Source organism: Sitophilus oryzae, unplaced genomic scaffold (genome assembly GCF_002938485.1).
Source record: "Sitophilus oryzae breed Bouriz unplaced genomic scaffold, Soryzae_2.0 scaffold_1386_pilon_pilon, whole genome shotgun sequence".
In the NCBI taxonomy this organism is placed as follows: Eukaryota; Metazoa; Arthropoda; class Insecta; order Coleoptera; family Curculionidae; genus Sitophilus; species Sitophilus oryzae.
The window spans coordinates 68721-89604 of NW_022146044.1; the positions used below are offsets into that span (position 1 = coordinate 68721).

The window sequence follows — 20884 nt, forward strand, 5'->3', positions numbered from 1 at the left end:
TACACATACAATACTAATACAATAATATAACAATTTTAATATAATATAAATCTAAATTATATAAACGAACAAAAAAAAAAGACATATAAAACACCCATACATGAGCTTAAGGTACAATTCAATAATACTTTTATAAAGTTAAATTGAAATCAACAAGAGATTTCCTGAAACCTGCCATGGACGGACAGCTTTTAATGTACGGAGGAAGTGAATTGTAGCATTTCGAAGCATAATACGAAAACGATTTTTCAAACAAGGCTGTCCGGTGTTTAGGCACAACATAACTGCTGCGTTTTCTGGTATTAAGGTCGTGGAGGTCAGCTGCCTTAACAAGTATGTCGAACAAATAACGAGGTTCTCGAAATTTTTCTATTTTATAAACTAGTATACACGTATGTATAAAAAGCATACTGTTCAAGTCCTAACCAGCCCGATTCTTTATAAAGAGGAGAAACATGATCAAATTTAGGAGTACCAAATGAATACCTTAAGCAAGAGTTGACAAGTTTTGTTAAGCTTTGTTTGTCCTTGTTAAGTAGAGCTGGCCAGTAGACAGTGTCGCAGTAGAAGACCAATGGAAGAATTAGGCTTTTTACACAAAGGTCAATTTAACATCTCTGTTAAGAAAATCTTTATATAAATATAGTGTCTTTAACTTACAATACGATTTCTGCAAAATAGATGCTTTTCAAATCTGATACATGCTTTTGATGATACATGATTTGATGATACATGATTTGAAAAGCATGATACATGCTTTTCAAATCTCAGTTTAGAACCAAAATAAACCCCAAGATTTTTGCAGTTTTTAGCAGGTGTAATGGTGATATTGTCAAGTACGATATTTAATTTTTGAGAAACATCTGGCGAGTTCTTACCCACAAAAATTAGTTGAGTCTTATTAGGGTTTAAGAAAAGACCATGATGGTGTGAAATGTCGTAAATTATTCTCAGATCTTCATTTATTTTGATTTCGGAGGCTTTGAAATCTTTACTCAAGGAACAGTAGACTTGAAAATCATCAGCATACTGATGTGAAGATAAATTTTTTAAATACGTTTTAAAATCTGCCGTATAAATAGAGAACAGAAGTGGACCAAGAATACTGCCCTGAGGAACACCACGATCTACAGGCAATAAAGTCGAAGGAGAATCTCTGATAAAAACTCTCTGTTGTTGACCAGCCAAGTAACACGCCATGAGTTTCAGTGAACATTTGCATTTACATATGCAAAATCGTATACATTTCGCATATGTAAATAGGAACTCGTAGATCGTATACGTGTTTGTTTCAAAGCTGAGTGAGATCCGATTTCATTACGAGTACCGGTTTTGTTTATTGAAAAAAATGGCGGCAAATAAGTTATCGCCGGAGGATATTGATGGATTTATAGATCTTTACCAGAATATGAAGTGTTTAGGGGATATAAGAAGCAAAGAATATAGAGTTAATAACTCCGTTAATAATTTTTCTTCAATTCCCAAAACACTTCTTGATTGTAAAGAGGCTTTAACCCACACTCGCCTTTTTTAACAATCTGTTAACATTCTATTCTTTTTTTCATTATTAATCCGTTATTAACATTAGAATTCTGGCTATAGCAGCACGCTTTCTTTTACTAGGCGCCATATTTACACAATTTAATGGCATACGATTCTAAATTTAAATGTAAATAAAACTCGTACTCCTATACGAGTACCCGTATACGGTTTACTCGTAAATGTAATTTGGGCTAACACATCATTTTTTATGGAAAGAGTCATTATTACGAATTTTGGTTACCATGACGAAAACTGCCCATGCTAAATATGTCTATATTTTCTAAATTTTCATAACAACACACTTAGAAGTTAATAATAATGTGTTTTATGAGCGGAATAATGTATTTATTGATAGTTACGGAATAATGCGGAATCAACAAAAAAACAATTTATAGCGTGATTTGATTGCGTTGGTTTCAGTGTTTTTGGTTGGGTGGTTATTTATTGGGCGTTGGTTAGATTGGTTATTTTGGTGGTTGCTTTGGTTGGTTAGGTTGGATATTTGGGGGGGTTGATTTGGTTGGTTTTTACAAGGTTTTTACTAATATATTTTTGTTTGTTTTCTTAATATTCACTGATTTTCTTTATTTGTTTGTGATAAATGTATATAATAAATGTAGAGTTTTGGTTAAATAGGGAAATGAAACTACATAACAATTAAAACAAAAATCATTAAAAACTAATACTACCGAAATTGCGCATAATTTGTCCGTATCACATGTCAAAATAAGCATGTTCTGTGGTTCATCTGTGGTCAAAATTTATCCGCAACGTCAAATAGTACAAATTTTTTTATTTAATATTTTAAAAAATACGCGATAATCCACAAATTTTATTATTGAAAACTACTTATTGAGACTGGTCTTTTCATCGGTATTTTTGTCTTTTTTGTTTTCGATGCGCAGTTTTCGACAGGGGACCGCGAATTTTTCATATAAATGCGATGACTGGATTTGGGACCTTAGAAACTCTTCAAATTTAAGTAAAACAGCAAGAGACCAGCCCAAAGATGAAAGAGACAGACGAAACGTAACAAAAATTCTCTATTATAAAGATCGAATTTTGGATAACCTGTACATTTTCTTACCGTTTTCCAACCTCCTCTCAAGGCCGCCAACAACAATGGCGACCTCCTCTCCTTATCCATCGGGTTACAATCGGCTCCTCGCTTATCAGGTACTCAACAATTTCGGGATGATCAAACATGGCGGCACAATGCAACGGTGTCATCTTCTGTACATCACACGATGCCAAACATGCCTGCTTTTCTTCTGGTTGCATTTGGAACATGATTTTCACTATTTCTATAGCGCCTGTAATGATATTAAAGAAAAGAATATGCTTAGTGATTAGTAAAAAGTGCTGAATAGTTATTTATGTTATACCTTGGGCGCAAGCTAGATGTACTGGTGTGGATAGATCGTGTTGTTGTGTGGAAATCTTCGCACCAGATCTAAATAAATATTAAATCCTATTAAAATAAGAAAATATTATAATTTTAGTTACTTTCAACAGGACTGAATGCAATTTTACATAAGTAAAATATAAATAAAGAATTATATTTCTTAAGCTGCGTCAACATTGCTCGCGAGCAGGTCGAACGAACATGTGAAACACGAAAAACATGACAAACAGTCGGTCATCATCATCATCATCATGTAGCCATCGTTGTCCACTGCTGAACGTAGGCCTCCTCCATATTTCTCCATGTCTCTCGATTTTGGGCCGTCATCATCCAATTTCCAGCAATCCTCTTTACATCATCGGTCCAGCGTGTCGGTGGTCTGCCTCTGCTACGTTTATCTACTCGAGGTCGCCATTCTAACAATCTTCTAGTCCACCTGTCTTTAGATGTTCTCGCCACATGACCTGCCCATCTCCATTTCATTCGAGTTACGTGTTCCACTATGTCTTTAATTTTGGTTTTTTGTCTGATAGTGTTATTAGGAATTTTGTCTCTTTTAGTTATTCCAAGCATGGCTCTCTCCATGGCTCTCTGGGCTACTCTTAAATTTTCTGCTGACTTTTTCGTTAATGTTAGAGTTTCCGTTCCGTATGTAATTACCGGCAAGACGCATTGTTCATAAACTTTCCTCTTCAAGCATATGGGTATATCACTTTTAAAGGTCTCCCGCAGTTTGCCAAAAGGAGCCCAACCCAAACCTATTCTGCGCTGTATCTCGTGTGTTTGGTTGTTCTTTCCGATTTGTATTTCGTGCCCGAGATATTTGTATATATGTGTTTCTTTTATGTCGGCGTCACCTATTCTGATGTTCTGTGTCAGCATTAAGTTTGTCATTATTTGCGTTTTACTCGTATTTATCCGGAGACCGACTTTTAATGAGGCCTGCACTATTTCTTCGAGCATCTGCTTTGAATCTCCGATGTTATCTGAGACAAGGACGATGTCATCTGCGAATCTGAGATGTGTCAACCTTTCACCATCGATATTTATGCCCCTATTCTCCCAAACAGTCGGTACATCAAACAAAACAAGTACATCAAAGAGACGCTTCGGAGCCATGCGAGCATCCTAAGTAGCATATGACATATGACTTCGAACTAAATCTGACTTGAAGCGACGTCAGACTTTGTGCAAATTTAGGTCGGGTGCTGGTGATCGGACCGGTGACATCGCTTTCCTATTAAAAGCGACGTCGTTGGATCCGAGTCTGTCGACGTACAAAATTACAACGTACCATTTTCATCCCAACGTCGTTTTCACGTTGGCTTGCACGACGTACATATACTTGAACTAGCCGTCTAGCCCTTGTCCGAATAGGATACGTCTCACTGATAATCCCTAAAGTAAGCAGTATGATGATACTACCATGATTTTTCTTATTTTATTTTGTTGAGAATTACAAATATTTGTGTTTTATTCTTGGATTAATAATATTAAATATACCTTTAATTAAAATATCACTCTATATTTATATTGCCTACTTATCTTAATCTGATCTTTGAGAAATTTATTGACGCATATTTGGCACACGCTTGGTATTATTTTTGAAATGATTTGCTTGGAAACTTTGAATAAATAACACAAACCGGTATGTGGGTCTCTAGTTGCAAGGAATCTTAATGTTATGGCCAATATTTACTTAACTCTTTCTTTAACCGGAATACCCTTCCTAAAAGTTGTATTTTTCTTTCTATACGGGGCCAACTAAGTTAATAAGTCCTTCAAAATCAGTTGCGAACATGCGATAAAAAATATTAAAAACATTCTGCCTGTTTGTAAATCGCGTAGATGTTTACAGCAAAAACAAAAAAAACAAAAAAAAAACAAAAGCGCAAGCAACGCAGGCACAATCGGAAGCAATAGCGCGAGCAGAATCACGAGCAATATGGACGCATCTTTAGGGTGAGTTAACCATAAAATAAAGTTCATTATTACATTTGTTTTGAGAATTATTAAAAAACTGTGAAATAGAAATGTTATAGGAAGGTTAAGATGCTCATTTTAAAACTATTACTGAGCTTACAGGGTGCTTCAAAAGTGTGGCGGATATAACATATGTTTTATACAAAAAATCCTATATGGGTATTTCGCCACTGCAAGAATATCTACAAAATAAAATAAAGATAAATAATAAGGTTTAAACTAATAACTTTGTATATTTTTTTTGCTTCCGACGACGCGCGACGGAAAGAGATAAACTTTCCGAAGCGTTAAGCATTTTTTTGTTCGTTAGGCAGATTTGTATATCTTTAAACCTAACTTCTGACAAGTAGTTTCCGTTTGGGATTAACGCAGACGTGTTTACATAAAATAACTATTTTATTTTGTAGATTTTATTGCAGTGGCGAAATACCCAGAGAGGATTTTTTGGAGAGATGAATCCGCCACATAGATATAGATTTTTTATATGTTTTTTAAAAGCAACACCCTATTTTTTATTTTATTTTTCTATTCTGCGTAAAATTTTATAACTTTTTATATTATACAGGGTGAGTTTCCTAGGACGTTCTCTATGGGTATCTCGGAAACTACTGGAGATAGAGAGTCGGTTAAATAAGGAAAGAATTGCAGTTTTACGGGGTCATAAATATGCGCCTTTCAGATTTTTGAAAAAGTTCATGGCTTACTAGATATTTCGAAAAAAACATATTTCGGCTATTTTAAAAATTGTCCCTAATTCCATTATAAGCTATTTTAGGCAAAAAGATTTCAGATAAAAGTTGTAAATAATCACATCCTTAATGAGACTGTGTCCTTCGTTTTTTTCTAAAGCCTGTCATTTTTGACATATGACACAAACATATGTTTTTTTAAACGGAAACCATAGTTGGCCATGACTTCAGAAAAAGCGCCATTTTTAAGCTTTTCAGCGATATAAGCTATAATGAGTTTTTTTCGAAAATTGCTGAGTTATAGCCAATTCTTATCATTTTAAACAATTTCACTGAGTTAGCCATGGAAACCAGTTTAATCGTCTTTGCGCTCATAAATGTGAAGCTGTGACATTCAAACTTTGTAAATTAAAATAAACAAAAATTACAAATATGATTTTTTCAAATGAAGAAAAGCGTGTAGGATTAACTTTTCTTGACCATAAGTTTTTGAGGATACGTTGACCGGTGACTGTTACGTTTTTTAGAGAACGGTTTTCAAGACATGTTAGAAAAGTTAAATTTAGTTATAGCCAATTCTTATCTTTCTTGACGAATTTCACTTAGATTGCATTATGATTTATAACTTATAAAAAGTCAGAATATATTACTAAACGGTTCTTTACAATTTACATTACACAAACTAAAACTTAAAAAAATTATATCACTACATACACTTTGAGTTATTTTAGAAAATATTAAAAAAATCCGCCATTGTTTTCAGTTGCATCTTTTTAAAACTGAATTACTACCTATTCTCACAGAAGGACCGGTCGACTTAATTAAACTTTTCTCGTACCGCCACTTCTCGAGTGCCTCTCTTAATTCATAAGTTCTTTTGTAAACCTTATTGTAAACTATACCGCATAAAATAATCTAAAATGGATAGGTCAGGTGATCGAGGAGGCCCATGCAATTAGTCCATCTCTTCCTATCCCTGCGTTTGTATGATTATGACATAAATAATTTTTAACATTTCTTTCTTTATGGGGGGTGAGGGTGTGTCATAATAAAAGTCATGTTGGAACCACTCTATTGATGCGCGAGTATCTAAACGCTTTTCTTCATTTGAAAAATTCATATTTGCAATTTTTGTTTATTATAATTTACAAAGTTTGGATGTGACCGCTTCACATTTCTGAGAGCAACGGCGATTGAACTTGTTTCCATGGCTAACTAAGTGAAATTGTTTAAAAATGATAAGGATTGGCTATAACTCAGTAATTTTTCGAAGAAAAGATATTACAGCTTATATCACTAAAAAGCTTATGTTAAAAAAAATATGTTTGTGTCATATGTAAAAAATGACAGGCTTTAGAAAGAAACGGAGAACACAGTCTCATTAAGGGTGTGATTATCTACAACTTTTATCTGAAAACTTTTTGTCTAAAATAGCTTATAATAGAATTAGGGACAATTTTTAAAATAGCCGAAATTTGTTTTTTTCGACATATCTAGTAAGCCATAAACTTTTTCAAAAATCTGAAAGGCGCATATTTATGACCCCACAAAACTGCAATTCTTTCCCTATTTAACCGACACTCTATCTTCAATTTACAGTTGAGGGTTGGAACCTTTGGTGTTACACAGCAAAATAAAATTACACTAAATCACCACAATACACCAAAACACTTTTACTTTTACACTGGACGCGCGATTCGCTAACCATGTTAGCATCATCAGCAGATGATTATAATCATCAGCAGATCAGCAGATAATATCAGCAGATGATTATAATCATCTGCTGATTATGCTAACATGGTTAGCGAAACGCGCGTCCAGTGTAAAAGTAAAAGTGTTTTGGTGTATTGTGGTGATTTAGTGTAATTTTATTTTACTCTATCTTCAGTAGTTTCCGAGATACCCATAGAGAACATCGTAGGAAACTCACCCTGTATAATGTTATATAACTAAAACGAATAGTTTTTGTAATATTTTAATTTGTTTAAAGAAATGTTAGATTTCAGTGTCATACAAAATTGTCAGTGATGCTCCTGATGAATCAGTGAAATTTAAAACCCAATTTTAGTACTCTAGCTAAAATTTGGTATAATTTTATAGACATGAAGAAAGATATATATGTCAAGATATTTGAGTTAGATGCTACAGGGTGTTCTAAATATATTTATAAATTTCGACTATTTAAAATTCAAAAATTATTTTTTTTAAATGGTACTTATTATTTCAGATAAAAAACGAGATTTGGTATGTTAGTATATGACATAAATTAGAATTGATTGACGTAATAAAATTGTTTTTGGCCACTCCCTGTTTCACCGGAAATGACCACAACTTTTGATTTTTAAATAGCACCATCGGTATATTTTTACTTTATTAATATGATTTATTTGAAATTGTAACATTTGGTTCATAACGACAATTTGACTCGAAATACCAAGTGTGTGGTATCAAATTATTCTTAAAAAATACTTTTTCCAAATATGGTAATGAGCCACACTTATTCCATCTGGAAAAATTGAGAAATGATTAAAAATACGATTTGGGCATCTCTTTGGCTAGGAGAAAACAGGAAAAACAATAGACGATCAAATATATTTTTCCAAGGCATCTTGATTAAAAATTAGGGTTTTGACACAACCATGACAGTCTAGATTTAAAATTGAAATACGATTTTTAAGCGAAAATGTCAAAAGTTGCCATAGAATATGTCATTCTATTCGAGTGTCATTTTCTATCGTATAAAAAAAAGTTGTAGTCATTTCCGGTGAAACAGAAAGTGACCGAAAACAATTGAATACGTCAATTAATCCTAATTTATGTAAAATATTAACATATCAAATCTCGTTTTTTATCTGAAGAAATAAAAAAGTTATAAGGGTGAGCTACTTTTGACACGCACCCGGTATATGTTATACATTTTTCTGATAGATTTTACAAAATTCTTCAACTTTTGTTAAGTATGTCATATACCTATTTTTTGTGTATATTTATGAATTTGCTTTTTTTTAATATCACAACATTTTATTCTTTTAAATATTTTTAAAATTTATTTATATAAAAATATTTATATTTTGCTGTAATGGATTAGTGGTGAAAAACTTTGTTTGATATTTTACATCAGTTTAAAAGGTTCGATTCAGAATATTTCAGGCGTTAGTAATATTTCTACTATTTTTATTTTTGTTTATCATCGTAATATAAAAATATTTAAAAAATAATGATTTTTTTTTTTTTTTTTTTTTATTACAAAATATAAAAAACACTAAATTTTAGAACTTCACATTTTTCAGATATCTCTCTAGTAAGCAATTCAGACAAATTATAAAAGCTAGAAGAAAATAAATTGTTATAACACAACCTCGTGCCGGAAGACGTCACACGAGTTCCAGAGAAATCCGGAAAATTGAGAACGAGATAACAGATTTATCACTTTTGACAAATGACTCTTTAATAACTTAAAATTGTTTCCAAGTGGAGATTCCTCGTATGAAGATACAGAAAAGTTCACGTTATGATGCCTTTCAAAAGCTAAATTTAAGGAAACGACAGTTTCTTAAAAGTTTTAAAATATTTTCATAAACTTTAATTATATATTTCACTTTAACATATAATGATTAAAGTATGTCATTAATCACACTGACCTCGAAGACTCTATATGATTTTATTTGTTTTTTAATCTACTTAAAACTTGATATTTCCTACACTATTATACAGGGTCGCTAATACAGAGATTGGGCCACTGAAAACTACAATGGCTAAAATTTTTTAAACCAATAAAGATATCAAAAAAATAAAAAATACCGTTTCTATGATATCGAAGGGGAATACATATGACGTATTTTTTGAACCCTTAAGCTGCACCCCTACTCACTCGAAAATCTTAAATGGCAACACCCCACTTGTGGCGCCTTTTTGGAAAGCCCATGAAATATGCTAAACGATGATCATAACGTTTTTAGGGTGAAATTGAAAAACTACCCCTTACACGAAAAATTAAGTGGACATTAATGAAAAAAAAAATTTTTTCAGCATAGTTAATTTTGGACCCAGCTAAATTAGGCAAATGAGGCATTTTTAAACCACCCCGACGCACTCCTACGTGTCATCCCCTCACTTCTAATCTCATCAATGCCGTTTTTAAACCATTGCCATTTTAAAACTTAAAAATAAAAATGTAGATAATAAAAAGGCAAACACAAAGATGTTTTACTAATCGTTCAGCTTAATTTTGCGATAACGCAAATTCTTCCTTATCATCTATTTTTTTACTTTTTTGTATATTTTTCTTTTTATCGATTTTCAATCGTTTGGAAATTTGGTGGTATTTTAAACGTTTTTTTGATTCGCTTATTTGAAAGAAAAATGGTTTATACTGTGGAAGAAAGAATTCAAATAGTTTTTCTTTATGGTGCTGAAGGTAGGTGTTATTTGAGAACGGCCCGTGCTTTCAATGAGGGAAATCCGGACAAAAACGTAAGTCACGTTTATGTTAGCGATTTGATTTTGAAGTTTCAAGAAACTGGGTCGGTCAAAAATAAAAAAGGATAGGGCCCAGGGTACTGAATGAAGAAATGCAGATGGAAGTTATTGGTCAGGTATCGGTCAATCCAGAAGCATCAACACGCCAGTTGGCATCAATCACAGGTATACCTCGAACATCTCTCAGGAGAGTATTGAAAATGCACAAATTCCATCCCTACAAAATGAAGATTCTGCAGGAACTTGGCGATGACAATCCAGATAGAAGGATTCAGTTGTGTGAACTAATGACGGAGGAAATTCGAAGGGAACCTTCACTCACTAAAAATATTTGTTTTAGTGATGAGTGCTCATTTTTTTAAACGGAATTGTGAATAAGCAGGACTGCAGATACTGGAGCGATGAGAATCCGCATATTGTTGTTGAAGGACACACCCAATATCCCCAAAAGCTCAATGTTTGGTGCGGAATACTAGGCGATAAAATTATAGGTCCATTTTTCATCGACGGAAATTGGATGGTGATGCTTATGTGGAAATGCTGAACAATTTGATAGAGCCAGCCATTGTAAATGAGGTTGAAAATCAAAGAGATTTGGAAAGAAATTTAATTCTTAATGAAAACCTCATACACTTTCAGCAAGATGGAGCCCCTCCGCATTATTCTATTGTCACAAAGCGGTGGTTGGATAGATATTGTCCACGGCAATGGATTGGCAGAAGGGGTCCAATATAGTGGCTGCCAAGGTCACGTGATCTCACTCCTTTAGACTTTTTCTTGTGGGGTTACACTAAATCCATAGTCTAGAAGACAAAACCAGGTTCGTTGCAAGAATTGCGGCAGAGGACAACTGAAGCATGTCAAAATATTCCGAGAGAGACTTTCCAAAAAGTGAGAGAAGAATTTGGAAATCGTTTGTATTTTTGGAACAAAACGGCTCTCATTTTGAGCAATTGTTAAATAAATTATCATTTTAAATTTCTTTCAAATTGTCACACCTACATTTCTTATCACTACTTACCAGTAATTGTTGACAGAAGTTGAAATCTGTATGACCATCGTTTAGCAATTTCAATTAGCTTTCCAAAGAAGTGTCACAAGTGGGGTATCGCTATCTTGAGATTAGAAGTGAGAGGGTGGCACCTAGGGGTGGACCGGGGTGGTTTGAAATATACCTCATTTGCCTCATTAAGCTGAGTCCCAATTTGTAAGTTGTACTGAAATTTCGTTTAACAGTTCATAATGAAAACCTCATAATTCGTTGAATTTAGTTACATTATGTGTATTACGATTATTGCTTAAAATTGAAGGAAGAATTGAAATATGCAATAATAGACAGGGGGTTACATTAAAAAAAATTGATGAGCCACAACCGACCCTATAGATATACTTAAATTTATTACTAGCTACTAGATATTTATAACTAACTATATACACTAGACCAACCCTATAACTTTTCTATTTAACTTTTTGCGGCACCTTGTATATTTTACCTAATAATCGACCGTCACACATAACAGCGACCCTGTATAACACTTTACACACAATACCTTATACATAGCTCCACTGCTCTGATATCTCCACCATGTACGGCAGAATGCAGAGGAACGTTGCCCTCTGCATCGTAGAACGAGATCATTTCTGCCCTAGAACAACCTAGAGATTCACCCCACTGTAAAAATACTTCCATGGTTTTGGACGAGGCATTTTTTGCCGCTTCGTGAATAGGATAATATCCGTTGTTGCAAGGTTTTCTTGGGCTACTCATTGTACTTCGTTCCGTTACGTATTGCTGCTACGTGTTCGAAAGGGCTACAACCCTCCCTCATGTACAAATTTATTTTGCGTTCAATTTTATTTATAGCTCTTTTGAACAAATCTTCTTCTTATGGACGACAGGAACCTCGCTGGCCATTATACTGTTCTACCATTTCAAATCCATCTCCGGGAATGATTTGATTATATTATATTAATAAAAAAAAAAAAATATTTTTGTATTATTTTATTGCATTTGATTTTCCGTATTTAATATTTTACCCCACGTCATTATTAAGTTTGGAAGTTTATCAGTATTGTAATAATGAATAGATTTAATATTAAAAAAAATAGAGCCGGACTTGAAATTAGTTTAAATAAATTGTGTTCAAATGTCCGAAACAAGAAAAAATATTAAGTGTGAACCTCAAATAAAAAATGCGGGTCCGTATTTAAAAAAATTAAGTTAACCTTGTATCTCACAAATTATCAGCTAATTTGAAAATCTAAAAATACTACAGATAGCCTAATAAAGTGGCTATGAGAATGTGCAGTTAGTTTTTATTTTCTAAAAAATAACGACGAAACAAAATAAAACCGATTTTCAAAATCAGTTTTTTTCCCCAAAAAAAACTCAGCAATCCTTGAAATTTTTAAAAAATTTGATGGCATCTTGGTGAACAGGACTCTGTATATTAATAACTGACAAACTGTAATAAATTTATTAAATTATATAAAGTTTAATAACTGCTAAAAGTTTGAATTTGTGTTAAGTATGTTAAAACTACTAAACATTGTTTAACGATCAGTCTTAGTTAACTTACCAAAAGTCTTGCACAGGCATCGTGATCGTATATCGCAGCGATGTGAAGTGCAGTTCGACCGTGTTCACCACCTTGTTGAATATCTATCTTGTCTTTGTGTTTTGACATCGCCTCTAAAACCGTAATTTTGTTGAGCTCCGTTGCCAAATGTACCGGAGCCTGCTTCTTTTCATTGAGAACGTCTGTTTTAACACCACTAAAAATAACAAGAAATATATTTTTTGAATAATTTTGTTCACAATTCGTTAATCTATGAAAGTCACTTTCTTTTTACTTTTGTTATTTAGTGAAAATAAATGATTGGGTTGGTTTAACAAATATCAAATACCGATAAGGTAAAAGTAATCTATGGTTATCAATTCTCTTGTTTATTATCCGTATAATATCCATTTAGATAAAATTATTTGTGATAGAAATCTAATGCCATTATATTAATCAAATAATTTGATAGTTTTTAAAAATGTGTTTTGTAATGTATATGGAGTGAATAATCCGAAATACGATATTTAAGGGACAATTTCTTGTTTTATATTAAGTCTGTTTATAATATCAATAATTAAATTTCATTTTTCATGATAGTTAATCTTTTCATGATCGTTTTGTTAATAATTTCTTATTTTTTTTTCTGAGTTAAAAATTTTTTATTTATTAATATAAAGTTATTTTTTGTAAATCACCACCGTTCAATCATCTAAAGCTAGCTCAGTATCTCAACTAATTTTTTTTTCCTTTTTTTCCTGCTGCTGACTTTGTAAAATAATACAGTTTAACAAATAATACGAGCCCTAACAACTATATGTTGGGACAAGGTCATATTTTGGAATTATTGCCCTGATTTTTCAAAATGACTGAAAAATATATGTTTAATTTTTTAAATATAAACATAGCTATATATCCTTGACAATATTTTTATGAATTTGTAAATCAATCCATATTTACAGTAGCGGATTTTGTTCATAAAAGGACAAATTTGCTGACAACTAAATGTTGGGACAAGTATTTTTAAATAATTAATATCAGGTCTGTTCGTTTTCCTGTTATTATCGATTCTGAATCGTCCTAGAACTCTCCAGCGCATGCGCAAATGAAATAATGTCTTCAAATTTCCTTCTGCGCAGACGCATCACAATTCTAAACGTTACAAATGTCGCAAACTGTTTACTTCAGCATTGACAGCTTGTAAGTGACTCGATACTTTGAGTAGTGAGATTTACTGTAAGAAATTTTAATTTTTTTAATTTTCAATTTTGTTAATTTAATTCAAAATAATGGTCTGTGGAAAAGCTACAAATCAAAAACTACGCGAAATTATCATTCGTCAATACAGTACGGGAAAAACAATTAGAAAAAATTCTGATGATTTAAGTATTCCAAAAACCACGGTCTTTAAAATAATAAAAAATACGGAGAATCTGCCAATGTAGACGTTAGAGGTAAAAGTTCGGGAATGCCAAAAGTTGTATCTCAGAGAGACAAAATGTAGTAAAATTTTGCAAGTCTGCGAGAAGAAGTACTCTTCGTAAAGTAACAGTTAAATGGAATACTGTAACTAGTTTAAATATATCAAGAGAATGTTGCCGAAAATATATCCATAAGTGCAAGGGTTTTTACAAAGGTAAACTTTATTTGTGTGGATAATCCAGTTACCTAAAGATTATTGATACAAATTCTTATTTAGGCGAAAGAAAAACCTGACAGAAATTCAAAGAAAAATCGCTAAAAATTGGGCAAAATCTAAATTATCGTGGACACAAAATGATTGGAATAACGTCATATTTAGTGATGAGTCTAAATTTGATGTTTGCGTTGGAGATCATCGAAAACGAATAATACGAAATAAAGCAGAAGCCTTTCATAAAGATTGCTTGAAGAGGGTTGTTAAGTTTCCTAAGGGGATTATGGTTTAGGACTGCATGTCAGCAAGAGGTTTGGGCAAATTAAATTTTTATAGATGGCATATTAACTTCCAAAAAATGTCAACATATACTTGAGACCTCACTTTTGCCTAGTGCTCTAGAATTGTTTCCAAACGAAGCTATTTTCCAACAAGATGGAGCATCATGCCATTCAGCAAAATCAACTAAAATTGGTTCGGTAATAATAATATAAAAAGTTCTATCCCATCCTGCAAGTAGTCCGGACCTCAATGTTATAGAAACTGTGTGGCATAAAATGAAGCAATATTTAAAACTACCCTCAACGGGCAATTTTTGTTTTGCGGACAAAACTGCAGGAAATTTAGGATAATTTTTCTCCTCAAATGTGCCAATCTTTGGTAAATACAATGCTATTAAGAGTTCAGGCAGTTGTTAAGACGAAAAGTGATGTAACTCCGTATTAAACAAATTTCTTGTTGTTCTGTCCCAATATATAGTTATCAGCAAATTTGGCTTGATTTTGGCAAAATAAGGTATTATCAAAAGTGATTTGTTTGCAAAGTTATAAAAATATAGTAAAATTGTCTAGATCATATTGTAATGTTTGAATTTAGAATAATAAACAAAATAAATTGAGTCGTTTTAACAAATTACTATTTTTATTGCAGAAAAAGACCTTGTCCCAACATATAGTTGTTAGGGCTCGTAAAAAGATTAACAAAGTATAATAGTAGGCATGTATGATAGAATCATGAATCATGAATGCATGATAGACGGAATCGACATCATAGAGTTCCCATTTTTGAGAACCCTATGATCAAAATCGAGAGAAATGATGAAATAAGTTTTCACTAGTAAATGACTGTATATCTCCGAAATGTCTTTGCAAGAGGAACCCTTTTTTATTATGAATATTTTGAAAAAAATTCTCGTTCTAAAATGGTTATACCCGTTTATACTTCTCAGATTATGTACTATTGCAGAAAATAGAAAAAAAAATTATAAAATTTGAATTTTTTCTTGAAGTCTTAAACGGCATTTATACATATGTTAATACAATTTCGATTTAATTCTTCGATAAATGTGTATCATTATTATTGATGAAAATTATATTTTTGCTGTTATTAAAGTATCACATTTTCCGACAACTATAATCAGCCTTTCCGCAGCATTGAACTAAATAAATTTTGCGTTTCTTTAACAATTTAAAATATCAAAAAAATATGACGTTAATTAAAATTCTATTAATAACAATCTATCACAGAATATAAACGAAATTATATTATCTTAAAAACGCATGTTGATTTTTAGTTTAAGGCTTAAAACGGTATGGAAATTTGGAAAAGTATAAACGGGATTAACCGTTTTAGAAAAGCAAACATTTTATGAAGAATGAATGAATTTTTCTCAAACTTTTAATAAAAAAGTTTACCGGTTACGAAAAGACAATAATTTATTAAATTCGCTTTAAATTAACTATTTACATTTTTGGCACTTTCTTTATTATTTACAATGTAACAGTAAAATTTCATCGCTACGACCTCTGTGTGCTAGCTCATAAATTATCGGAAATAACTGTTATTTTTGCATCATGTTTACTATAATTTTATTGTTAAATATTATTTATTTAGTATTTTACCATTATGCAACCCGATATACATCGCTAGATTATACAGCTTCAGCTCCACTGTCACTGATACCGACCAGCAGTAGGCTTTTTGTCCGCCTCTCTATATCTTTGATCATCACCTGTTCGTCACTTGTCACTGTCGGATCAAATCAGATGTTTTGGATTTATTTTTCCTTTGTTTTGGTTATTGAAATTTTATAATTATCCGATAAAATTTCGTAGTTAAATAGTTATTTTGATGTGGACCGCAGTGTGCAATTCGTTCATTTAATTGTGGGAATTTGTGAGGTTTAGTTCGTTCATTGACCGGATATCGAAGATGGCTATGAAAATGATCTAGAACATCGTTTTTTTTTTATTTATGCCTTTTTTGTGAGTTGGACTAGTCAAGATATATAGTTCTCTATCTATATCCTGGAGATTTCCGGTTGAAATCTGATTTTGTGTAAGAAATCGAATCCTTGCATCACTTCTTGTGTACTCCCCGGCTGAAAAGTGTCGTCGTGAAGAACTGGCTGCCGTTTCATGAAGCATTCCCTGTTGGTGAATAGCAGGTCTTCGTAAGGAAGGATTAAGGCTTCCGAAACATATTTGGTCAGAGACTTGGTTGGATTTTGATGATTTTTTTTTTTCAAACCAAACCAATTTCCGCAATGGGATTAAATAGCCAAATTCTCCGACCAATATTCCGATTCCACGTGCCAAGAAGTCCCCGAACAGTTCCAAGGTATGATATAATTCTTCTGCCTATTCTAGTCAATGCTCAACTGATTTTTATTCATATTGTTGACTGGTTTTCGACTTTTCCACGCCACGTGGTGTAGAAAGACTAGTTGAGTGTTATCTTTCTTAAGTCTTATTTGGTTGTTCGTAATTGTAAGAAGACCGATCCAGACTGTAATACAGAACAGGCCAGAATTCCATCCGTTCCTGTTGCCCGTGTGTAGAGTTACCCGTTGGACATCATAAACCCTCGTTGAGGTAAAGTTCAGATTTGATTAGTCTTTCTTTATTACTTTTATTAAATCCTACACGTTGTGCTAGTCCTTGTTCTATAATTGAGGCTCTTTCTAAGACAACCAATATTATTTAGGGTTTTTATGTTCACCTTTTGAAGTCCTACACCTGGCTGGCATCCATACGTCTGCTGACATCCGTGGGCTCCAGTGACAGTACACCGAGCTGCTGTGCACCGCCGCGCCGTAGCCACCTATTGGCTATACACCGTAGCTCAACCGGAGGAAGCTTCAGTTGTTGCATCGAGTTGAGTAAGACTGTTTAGATTTTTAGTTAGGTTTTTAGATTTGCTACTTGTATTGCGCCCTTAGAGCATACTTAGTTTAAGTTAAGGGGGATGACGTCTTAGTTTAGTATAAAGCTTAGACCATTTTCATTTATTCTTATCGATTAAACTTTACTTCATTTATATACATTTCATCATTTTTCTTTATACATTTAACCTTTTTGATATTTTAAATAAATTGCTTAAATTTTTTTAGTAGTATTATTTTAGTACCTAGTCATAAGTTAGAAGTCAGTCATAGTACAAATAGTAGAATATTTGAAGTTCATGATAGCTGCACTCAACAGTTCTAGGTTAGTGTTGAAGTCTATTTAATAGTTACATCTTTATTGCCGAGTTCATAGAGTATAATCTCGTGGCGCCTTTATTAATACCTTTGAACCCCGACCACCCGGTTGTTAAAATTAAAAAGCTAGTGGCCTCTATGCAACTCATCCTAATTAAGTAAACTTGTGTTTGAACTTCAAATTAGAAAGGGCGTGGCAACAACTTGTCAAAAATAATTAAGATACGTCAATTTGATTTACGCACTTCATTAGCGTTTCTGATACTTATGTAATTAAATAATTATTATAACTTGTCTATTTTTATAAAAACTATATATTTTAATAACTAGAAACATTTATTTACATCGTAAAATAAATAGACAAATTATTAATCTGCATTAAAAAAGCTAAAATAAAAAAAAAAAAATATATAACTAATAATAAACTGTTCAGAACCGCCCAATTAGTGTTATAAATTAGTGGTGTCAATACACTTTATACTTTTTAGTGTACGATCATTCACAATATCTTAAAAAAAATTAATAGAATATCCTAGCCACATCTTGCGGTAATGAGTTGACATCTATAAGAAATCTTAATATTTAGCTTATAAAACAATAACCTTTTGATTTATATCCATTTTCTTGACGGACGATAGCCAAAGGCCAAAATGACAGTTGTTCTGAATGATTACATTTTAAATTAAAGGAACAAACTTTTGCGCTAATTGAAGCCACTAATATACTCCACTAATTGCGAGGTTCTGAATGAACCTTAAATGAATGAAATTAATAATAAATATTATCGAAGCAGATAATTTATTTGCCCAATTTTTTTTCACTGTAACTCTCATACTTTTATATAAAGTATCAAACCAGTTTTTACTGCTTTGTCGGATTCCGCTTTTCTATAGATGCACATGAAATAAAGTATGTTACATTGTATAAGTTTGCTTTTATTATATACTTTTCCATTCTACAAACTCTCCTATTTATAACATTTTTCAGCTTTCTATCGTTTTTCAAAAGTAACTTGTTAACGTTCAGACCTTCCTGTACGTTCCTTTACAACTCCAATTTTAAGCTTTTCGGTATTTGGGCTTTACGCAATCATAATAGCTGACTCCATTAGCTGTCGACAGAATACACCTGTGACGTTTTTTCGGTTTTCTATTATATTCATCGGAAATAGCTACCTATTCACGTGTCTCTACACGATCAAAATTGGCATATGTATATGACGCACATGAAACAGATATTTCACAGTTTGATTTGGAAGATTAATTTTAATATCCTTTAACAATGCGTTCTTAATTAAATTTGTTTAAATCATATCGTTAAGCCTGACGTTAAAATTTAATTTTGTTACTAAGCAGTTATATCATATCCACATGGATATTTGGAGGGTTTGATAGAAACCAAAGAGGGTCTCCTATAATTTAGGAATCTAATAATAGAGATGTTGATCATATTTTAAAATTAGATAACTGTAATATTTTAAAACACTTAATAGAAAAAATATCTGTTTTTTTTTTTTTTTTTTTTTTTTATTTTTTAATGAAATTAGCTACATCGACAAAGTACTCTTTGAAAATTTATTACATCTTAAAATAATCGAAAATGTCAATATTCCAAGGTATAGTAATAAATGAAGTCTAAATTATAAAAATGCACTTCTACGAAAACTTAAGATATAGGTAAAAACAGATAATACAATTTGATAGACAATTAAATTGTGCATCTGATTCACGTAAAATATAAGGTGTTCGGTTTAAATTAAACAAATTATTGCCGTTTTTATTAAAAACTAGTAATTATTAAATATAAATGTTTGGACGCTCTGTATAGGGTAGTATAATTTTTATTATTGCAACACAATATTTGACCAATAAATAAACTTCAGTAAATATTTAGTATTAAAAACTTTGATACCCTTGGAGAAATGGAGCCTTAATTTTTTTATTGCAATTTATAAATTGAAAAATTATTTAAAAAACGGTTAAGGCTTAAGTGTGATTATTTGGGACACTCTTGTAGAATTATTTTTAAATTATAGCTCTAATAGTCGTTCAACGAAGCCAAAAACTTAACAATTTTAAAAATTTAATCGTTTAGATACAATACTCCTGTGTATTGGTGAACAACCCTGTATAAAAGTAAAATGTTAGGAATATATTGATTTTTGTGAAAGTTCAAATGTTAAAGCGCTTAGCATAACATAGGGGCATGCCTAATTCTCATTCAAATCGGAACCAAGTCAGACATGTGTAACCAGCTTTAGAAACACTTATAAAAATGTATTTTTAAAAATTAAAAAAAAACAGAATTTTTTTTTTTTCATCTAAATAGATAAAAATGGGTAGACAAAAAACTTTTCTAAATTAGGTTTTTCAAAATTCAGCAAATTAACCCAATTCACAGATACCTAAGAGCAACGGGGTAAATCTTATAATACAGAGTGGCGCACTCATTCGCCTCGGTTAAATATACCGACATACGATGTTGAAATAGCTACTAACTGATCACTAGCAACATTGGGCATTGGCGTTCATCAGCCATCTTGATTTCTGGACGCGCGTTTTCGCTAAACCATCATCTGCTCATCAGCAGATGATTATAACTAAAGTACAATCTACAAGTTGAGCGTTTATATTACTCGCTCAGTGGCTACCGAGTGGGCGTGGCAAAATACAGCCAACCGAGTCAGAGCCAACTGAGCGTAACAGTTAACCGCCACTAGAGATTTAGTTTGATGCTATGAAAGCATCAGAATTAATAAATTGTAAAATTAGTATGAACAGAGACAACGGTCCAATTCCTCAAGTTCTTTGTTCCTACTACTCTTGTGGCGGAAATCTAACTGTACGCTCAGTTGGCTCTGACTCGTTTGGCTAGATTTTGCCACGCCCACTCGGTACCTACTGGGAAGTATATAAACGCTCAACTGTAGATTGTACTTTAGTTTTAATCATCTGCTGAATGATTTAGTGTAATTTTACTTTGCTGTGTAACACCAAAAGTTCAACCCTCAACTGTAATCTCTGATTAATTTAAAAAAAAAAAAATCCGTTTTTTATTCCAAAAAAAAAAAAAAAAAAAAAAAAAAAAAACCCTAATATAGTTTAAAAGAGC

The 20884-nt window shown here is 32.2% G+C and overlaps 1 protein-coding gene across 1 annotated transcript in view; it reads right to left on the reverse strand.

Moving 5' to 3' along the window:
• The window catches only part of LOC115875431 (transient receptor potential cation channel subfamily A member 1-like), a gene marked incomplete at both ends in the record, with an annotated part of 68146 nt that overhangs the window by 33375 nt on the left and 13887 nt on the right, over window positions 1-20884 (reverse strand). The window contains 5 exon segments of the mRNA XM_030890887.1: window positions 2630-2715; window positions 2718-2855; window positions 2928-2995; window positions 11649-11893; window positions 12678-12873. Of these exon segments, the coding sequence (XP_030746747.1) occupies window positions 2630-2715; window positions 2718-2855; window positions 2928-2995; window positions 11649-11893; window positions 12678-12873 (733 nt within the window).